This window comes from Frankliniella occidentalis, unplaced genomic scaffold, assembly GCF_000697945.3.
Source record: "Frankliniella occidentalis isolate FOCC.00 unplaced genomic scaffold, Focc_3.1 Scaffold388, whole genome shotgun sequence".
NCBI lineage: Eukaryota > Metazoa > Arthropoda > Insecta > Thysanoptera > Thripidae > Frankliniella > Frankliniella occidentalis.
Genome location: NW_026267510.1, coordinates 32,421 through 40,470, shown reverse-complemented (window position 1 = coordinate 40,470; position 8,050 = coordinate 32,421). Strand labels below are relative to the sequence as shown.

The window sequence follows — 8,050 nt, the reverse complement described above, 5'->3', positions numbered from 1 at the left end:
GATATTGTTGCATAATTCAGGACCTGCACTGAAATTCCATAATATGTGTAATGAAATTCCCAGTGAAATTTAATCTCGCATATTTTGTCATTTGTTAGTATCCTTGCGATTGTGATTTCAGGAGCACTTCAACCAATGCCAAATTGGAGTAAGTTTCTAAAAATCGAATGTGCTTCACACCCGTGAAGTTACAAATTGCACACAAATTCAACACCTGTGAAGAACAACTGCCTACCTCCGCGGACTGGAAACAAACCCGCTTCCCTCTGCAAAACTCAAACAAAACCGCTCACCTCTGGGACATGCAAACAAAGTCGCTTAGATGAATTTTTTACACATTTTGAGATACGGGTAACAAAATGATCACGGAAAAATTCTCTTTCGAATGATACCCATGTTTCAGAATGTGTAAAAAAGTCATTTAAGCGGCTTTGTTTGCGTGTCCCGGAGGTGAGCGGTTTTGTTTGAGGGTAGCAGAGGTAAGCGGGTTTGTTTCCAGTCCGCAGAGGAAAGCGGTTGTTCTTCTCAGGTGTGGAAATATGGGGAGCTGGGCGCCGGAGGGTGGACGTGCTCGCGTTATGAGTGCTCAGCGAGAGCCAATTTAAAACTTATGCAAAATATTGAATTTTGACAAAAAATGAAAAACAAATGTGGAGGACCATCAATAGTTCAGATAGGCAATTTAAGATATTTAATAGACATTTGAGACGTAAAAGAAAAGTATCAGTTACCCGATCGATGCGCCATCTGGTGGTAAATAGTGGAAGTGCGCTTGACCGCGACAGTATCGGTGCAGGGTAATCGTTGTTGCGAAAATAACTGCGCTTTTCTGCTTGTGATAATATTAATGTTCTTGATTTTCTATGATACCAGAGGCCACAGAGATGTACATGACTTAATTAATGCTATCCGAATTTTATCATACTGCTCTTAATCTTCAGTAAACTGAAGTTTCATTATGCAGCTCTGAATTTTCGGAAGCATACTAACATTTCATTACGCAGCTCTGAGTCTTCAGAACCATACTGACATTTCATTACCTAGTTCTGTATCTTCAGTACGAATACTGACATTTCATTACCCAGTTCTAAATTTTCCTAACATTGTCCTAAAACATCAAAACAATTCTGAATTTTCAGTTTGTTTGAAATTTCAAAACATTTTTAACAGTGCATGCGGCCAGAGCATCTGACCAGCATAGACCATTTCTCTACAATAGTTTATTTTGAAGTGTTAAGTCCTATCAGAAGTAAGCAGTCTTTTACTGCAGTGGTGTTAATAGGTTAGCTGTTATTCCAAATACCCGCTACACAAAAATATTTTTATCAGAACTTAAGTTTGGTTGAGTAATTGTTTTTAATAACTTGAAAATAATTATACTCCGCTATTTTTGATATCATCCTGACAAAATTTATTTAAAAGCATACACATTGCACTCCCATTACGGAAACTACAAATTGGCTTGGTACCTTAAATTGAGTAGCTACAACATTCTTATCACTGCATTTATTACAAGCACAACCTACAAAATTATGGAAGCTTTGTTAAGTAAAAAGGTGACAACAGAAACAACAGAATTAACTTTTTAAAAGATATTAGCTGCACTTAATTTGGTAAAGGACTCAAAATCTATACAGATATGAAAGGGACTAAGAAGGTGCTATATACTAGTTTCAAATGACACTACGAAACAAGTATTGTGCGATGTAAACTCTCTTTAAAATGCCATTTGCTTTTGAATCATTGATGAGCGGTCGCAACTCAACCTCATCTCCAGCATCTTCATGGTTAACTTCCTGATAAGAAAATAACAAATATGAAATGTCACAAGCAGATAATAACATTCAAAAAGTATAACTGTTAATGTCATTTAAAAAATCTACTGACCTCAACAATGAACATTATCTCCTTCCAAGATGATAAAATTGTGAAGTACAGTGCAAGCCATGATACTGTCAACCAAGTAATCAATGCAGTAGTTGTGGAAAAACTTAAGCCGCCTCCACTCTCCTTTTAGCAAGCCAAAAGAACTCTCCACACATGACCGACTTCTTAAAAGGTAATTGATCGGGTAGCTGCTGCTACGTCGTTTCAACCAAGCTGCTGCTTTAACTGGCGAACTTGAAACTCTACGCGTTAACTGGGTGGGGAACTTTGCGAGAGTTCACGCTGCTGAAACTGCGTTTCACGCGTGTCATCTGCTAAAAAATCGTTGCTACAAGGGAAAACAGGTTGTGCTGCCTCGTTACAAGGGTACTTACGACAGCTCTCCTGATTGATGTTTGTTTATATTGGATAAAGTGGTGCTCTTGAAATATTTTCAGTTTGTATGCTTTCACCTTGCCAATAGGGCTGTGTTACAGGAGGAACATAACATTAATACAACATCAGGACTTAACCAAGTGGTAAATGTTTACATTGGATCTAGGCCCATTCACCCACGTGCAAGTGACCCAAAGAAATCTTGCCCAGACGCAATATGCCCACAAGTATTTCACCCATATCACTTTCACCCTCTATTATTTTGGCCCAAGGAGAGTTCACCCAAAGTACTCTTTATTGCACAGTTTCACAGTTTCACAGAGAAACGTTGGCTCCGCAACCTCGAACGTAGTCTAGTAGCCGATCCGTCGCCTTGAACTCTTGGTATCTTCTTGTGAGAGTTTGGAGTCGATCGTTTATTCTTGAGTATTTTGCCTTCTGTTGTTGCCTAATTTTTCTCCCAGCGTCAAGTTCTTCCATCATCACTTTGACGTCGGCTGCCTCCTTTTGGAATGCTCCAATTAATTTGTAGAGTGAGGGGTGGCTTTTCCCTACTATTGTCTGGAACCTGTTGTGCCATGCCTCATTGGCATTATTTGTCCGTGGCTGATTTTCCACAGCTGCTATGTACTGATTCCAGAGGGCTGGAGGGTAACGCGGAGGAACCGTTTGTCGAGTTCCTCTGTTCCGATGTCCGATGACGTATGTTTTTTCGAAGTAGTCCCCGAAGTCAGCCATCCTTACGGGGAGGTTGTCGATCACCACTTCACAGGCTTCCTTGACATCATCTACCGGAACAAAAGCCAAGCCGACCACTTCTCTGAAGGCATTTCGTATCGAGTCATCCTCTTGGTTGCGGTAGGCAACCTGCAGACCACCTTCTTGTAGATGCCTCCACGCAGCTTGGCGCACATGAAATAAGCATAGCCTTATCTCTGCGTCACTGAAGATGGTCTTGGTGGCGTTGATGATGCCCACTTCCATGTCGGAGATAACAGTTACTGGTTTCGGCGACGCTATCCTCATGTCCCGACACTTGTCGACGACAGCCTGCAGTACGGTCCGGTGAGAGGCTTCCGATTTGTCCGGAAGAAGGGCAAATACGAAAGGAAACACTTCCCCTCCATATTCACCATGAATCGTGAACACTTAGGTAAATATATCTGGCGACGTCTCAAACGTCCCATCCAGGTTTACAATAAGAGACTGAGTGAGTCTCTTCAAAAATTGTCTAGTAGAAAATACCAAAATGCGGTTTTGAGGGGGCTCGTCATCTTCTTCGTCGTTCCAGGAGTCATATATTAGAAATTCTTTACCGTCCAATGTGTTCTTATACTTCTGGGGAATGTCGCCTATGTCGCCGATAGTCTTGGGGTTTCTTGGGTAGCTCTTCTTACTTCGTCGCTTGTTGAATGTCCTCTTCATACTCTCACGCAGCGGGAGATGAGGCAGCACACCCGACGGGACCTGCACATAACGCAGTAACGGCACGTTACACTGACTGTCCCTTACGTCGTCACAGGGCGAGTCTGCGGGGTGTGTACTGACCTCACGCAGTTCTTGCTGGATGATTTGAGCTGGTGGTGCCTCGGGGTTTTCTTCGGCTCGCCTTTTGATCCGATGGTAGCGGGTGATGGCTTCTCCTTCATCAGGGTTCGGCACTTTTATTGTCTGAGTGAAAACTGTATAAATATCCAGAGTGCGACAAAATGTATCCGCCTCTTTCACTTGGAATTAATTTTCCGTCTTCCATCTTCGAAAAATTTTCCTGTACGGCGCCTCCGCGGGAACCGTTTTGATTGTTGGGGTGAGAAGTGGAAATATCCCTTGTGCTCGCAATACTCCCTGTCGTTGGGTGAATTTTTGGGAGTGGGTGAGATGAAGGCAAGGGTATAATATGGGTGAATATACTTTGGATGAATAATAAGGGGTGAAAATTCAGTGGGCCTATGGAGTTTGGTCTAGTTGTCCCGTGGGTGAAGAGGGCTTGGGTGAATGGGCCGTATACCGTTTACATTTCTTGACTTACTTTTTATAGTTAAAAAAGTACACGGTACAATAGTCGACTCCGACTTTTGTTAGGCGCGCCGGCCACGCCACGCAGCCGGCGTTGTTACCCCCACCAAGTGGTCAGTATTATCCATACAATACTCCTGCAAACTTCGGGCCACTTACTGAAGTTCTAGTGCCTGGAACGTCTAATTTTGTTGTGCCAGGTCAGTTTTCATTGAATGTTCTTTTGTGAAAACATTACAATAGTTATGACAAATTGTAAGTTTTCTAAAATATAATTTCAGGTTGTTCAGAGGAAACAGTACATTCAATTTGTCATATACTCCTACATCAGATGTGCCTGAGCCCTTAAATGATCCCAATATGGTTGTTGCGACTGAAAGAGGTATGGTTAATATTTTTCCAGTAAAAAACACTCGCTTCTTTATCTGCTATGGCTTATTAGAAATTAACACAATATTCTAAAAATTACAGATGGTTCCGGTGATAGTAATTTTGGGGTACCTACTCCATCAGTTTTTTCCGTTCAGAGAACTCCAGGAAATTTATTTATGCTCATATGTGTATTCACATGTCACAATTTTTTCATTTGCAAAGCTTAACATATTTGTATTTTTGTAAATTTCAGTTCTTGTGCCTCCTGCAAATTTGTGTGTGGCTCATTTCCCAGAGGTTCCTCCAACAGTTTTCCCTCTGTATCATGAAGGTAAGAGCAATAGTGTTTATGTGGATTTATTCCTCTACATTTGAATAAGTATTTTTGCTGTAAGTTATTTGCACACTGCATACCTAACGTATTATTTTTTTTTCTTTTGATTTCTCAGGGCTTGCCTTGAATTGGGAATGTTTTGTTTATGCTCCACTGCAACAGTCTGCTGACAGTGACATTGGTGAAGTTGATTGGTTTCCCACACCCACAGGTTTTTGTATGGAAAATGCAAATGCTCATGATCCTCCACCTGATCTACCAGGTACTCATAAAAACTCATTAGAAGACAAATTGTACGAGGGATGTCAACTGTCTCTCTATGACAGCATGGTTTCAATCCTAGCCTTCTCCCAGTCTGTTCACATGAGTGGTACTGACTTCTGCAAGCTTTTAGACTTGTTGCATGTGTTACTACCTAAGTCCTGTAAACTACCTAACTCTAAGCATAAGTTTTTCAAACATTTCAAAAGTGATGATACTGAAATGCAATTAGTTCACTACTGCAACATATGTTGGAAATACCGTAAAGACATGCATGATGTGTGCAACTGCAAAGGTAGTCGTATTAAATATTTTATTAAGTGTTCAATTGAATCTCAGCTGCGCAAAATGTTTGAACGCCCTGGCTTTGTAGAAAAATTGCGTCATAGGCATTCTAGAATGAAATTTGATCGGTATAACATTGAAGACACTTATGACAGTACTGTTTACAAATCAGGTGCAGAAAAATTTCTAGTGAATGATTTATGTGTATCATTAACTTGGTATGCAGATGGAGTGTCTCTGTATGAGTGCAGTTCGTATTCTTTATGGCCATTCGTGTTTGTGATCAATGAGTTGCCTCTCTCAGAGCGCTTTAAGCCTGAAAATTTTATTCTTGGAGGGTTGTGGGGTGATGGTGAAAAACCACGTTCAAATACTTTTTTACTGCCTATGTATGAAGAGCTTTCAAAGCTAAAGAAAGGTTTTAATGTGAAACTTCACCAGTAAGAGGAATGTGAGGCAAGAGCTATTGTAATCACTGGAACGTGTGATGTGCCAGCTAAGGCTTGCTTTATGTGCATGAAAGGTCACAGTGGGTACTGCTCATGTCCCAAGTGTTTTATAGTTGGTGAAAATAGTGATAGAACTGGAAAAGTTACTGTTTTTCCTCATCAAGAGGAGCTAGAGTAAAGGGATAATGAAAACTACAAAAAATGTCTGGAACAGTGTATGGCCTCTAAACAAGAGCACTTAGGGGTGAGTGGCCCCACCCTGCTGTCTTACATTTTGTCCTCCTCTTTTTTTGATTCTGTTTGTATTAATTCCATGCACTGCTTATTTACTGGCATCACCAAGCAATTTTTGACTCTCTGGTTTAGTTCTCAATACTCTTCCGAACCTTTTTCACTCTCAACAAAAATAGAGAAAGTTTACTCACTTTTGAAAAATTTAAATCTTCCTCACTTTGTGCAACGTTTACCTGAGGATGTGACTAAACTGGGGTATTGGAAGGCCTCTCTCTGTTGAAATTTTATTTCGTATATAGTTTTACCACTTTTGCATGGAATAATGAAGCCTCGGTTCTTTAATAATCTTTCAAATTTAGTGCAGGCTATTGCTATGTTAAACAAGTCCAGTATTTCCCCTGAAGAGTTGGTAGAGGCTGACATGAAATTGAAGGCATTTTGTTGTGATTTTGAGAAGTTGTACGGTGTTCGCCATATGTCTTCCAATATACACCTTCTAAGGCATCTTGCTGCTTCTGTGTATCAGACTGGAAATTTATTTGTTAGCAGTTGTTTTCGTTTTGAAGACCTGAACGGAAAACTGGCAGCGCTTACCCATGGTACCCGCCATGCAACTATGCAAATCTTTTCGCATTTTTCTGTCTTGACTGAGTTGCCTTTACATGTTTCAAAACTTTCATCAACTGATGCTAAACTGTTCTGTAAATCTCTCCTTGAGCGTCGGTTCAACATACCTCGGAGTGAAAAAATTTCTAGTGGCACTTATGTAGTGGGTAATTTTGATGTAAGTCACAGTTGTTTAGACTATTTGCAGCAGATTTTCCCTGACCTCTCAATTCTTACGTTTTCACGATTGTACAAAGAAAATCAGTTGTATGTTGCTGAAACATACCAACGAGGGTCACGGGAATCCGCCTATTGCTGCTATTTGTCAGATAACAATCACCAGCTGCATGGTAAAATTCTGACATTAGTGAAATCGACTAGTAATAATGAGTACTTTGCTGTAGTTTGTAGGTCGCATTGTTCTCCAGCTCCGTTTTCAAGGTATTTTTACTTCTCAGCGAGTCCAATCACTGACTTAGTCCCTGTTAAAAATTTGCTGTGGGTATCTTTTTGTTTATCTATCAAAGGCAAAGTCTACCTTGTTGACCCACTAAACTCTTTTGAATTAGAGTAGAATTGTACGCCAGTATTTCTATAAACGAATGTGTGATTTTAGCCTTATAACACATTTATATTTGTCAAATATTTCAAAATAAAATACTAAGTGAATTAAAAAAATATATGTGCTAATTAATCTTTTCGCTTCCTCAAACTGATAACATCTTACAAATCTCAAACGTCCTACCACAACCACGCTAAGTGTGAATACCCCGCGTCCAAACTGATCGGTGAGTTTCTCATACTTGTGCGCGCGGAGTATCGTCTGCTTGGCTGTGGTGCTGGGGAGGTTTTCAGAAGAAGTCGTCTCTTCCCGGTCTCTATTCCGTCTCGAAATCGCCCCTTTTCGAGACGAAAGCGAGACGGCGAAGAGACCGCCGAAACACGGCCGAAACAATACAGCGCGGTGCTCCGCGGATGCTCGATTTGCATTGTTCCGGTCTCCCGTGAGACTTCTGGTGGTCTTCCAGACATCTCTGAATTCTTTCTCGGCGTTCTTTCAAAAAAGAGGACCACGAGTCCAATAACGTGATACTTTTTTCACACGGGTGTTGAGTTTGCACACCCTGTAAAGAAGTCGGGGAACGTGGAAATCCCGAAGACCAAACATGGACATGGACTGGATAAGATATTAACGTAATCTGAACATCGAGTACGGGCCATGTTTTTTTGG

General features: G+C 40.8%; 2 protein-coding genes across 3 annotated transcripts; one reads left to right on the top strand and one right to left on the bottom strand.

Annotated features, from left to right (window-relative positions):
• Window positions 1-1,697: 1,697 nt before the first annotated feature.
• LOC113214938 (uncharacterized) lies at window positions 1,698-3,288 on the bottom strand. Its single transcript, XM_026434465.2, has one exon. It carries the CDS (start codon window positions 3,286-3,288, stop codon window positions 2,578-2,580), a length of 711 nt encoding a protein of 236 aa, XP_026290250.2. The 3' UTR covers window positions 1,698-2,577.
• A 1,192-nt stretch (window positions 3,289-4,480) lies between these two features.
• On the top strand, window positions 4,481-7,429 carry LOC127751235 (uncharacterized). Of its 2 annotated transcripts, none has more exons than XM_052274398.1 (3): window positions 4,481-4,660; window positions 4,750-4,981; window positions 5,100-7,429. In XM_052274398.1, the coding sequence occupies exon 3, from the start codon at window positions 6,536-6,538 to the stop codon at window positions 7,391-7,393; it is 858 nt and encodes a 285-aa protein (XP_052130358.1). In that variant the 5' UTR covers window positions 4,481-4,660; window positions 4,750-4,981; window positions 5,100-6,535; the 3' UTR covers window positions 7,394-7,429. Both variants share the same exon structure in this region, with proteins under 2 accessions (XP_052130358.1, XP_052130359.1).
• The last annotated feature ends 621 nt before the right edge of the window (window positions 7,430-8,050 follow it).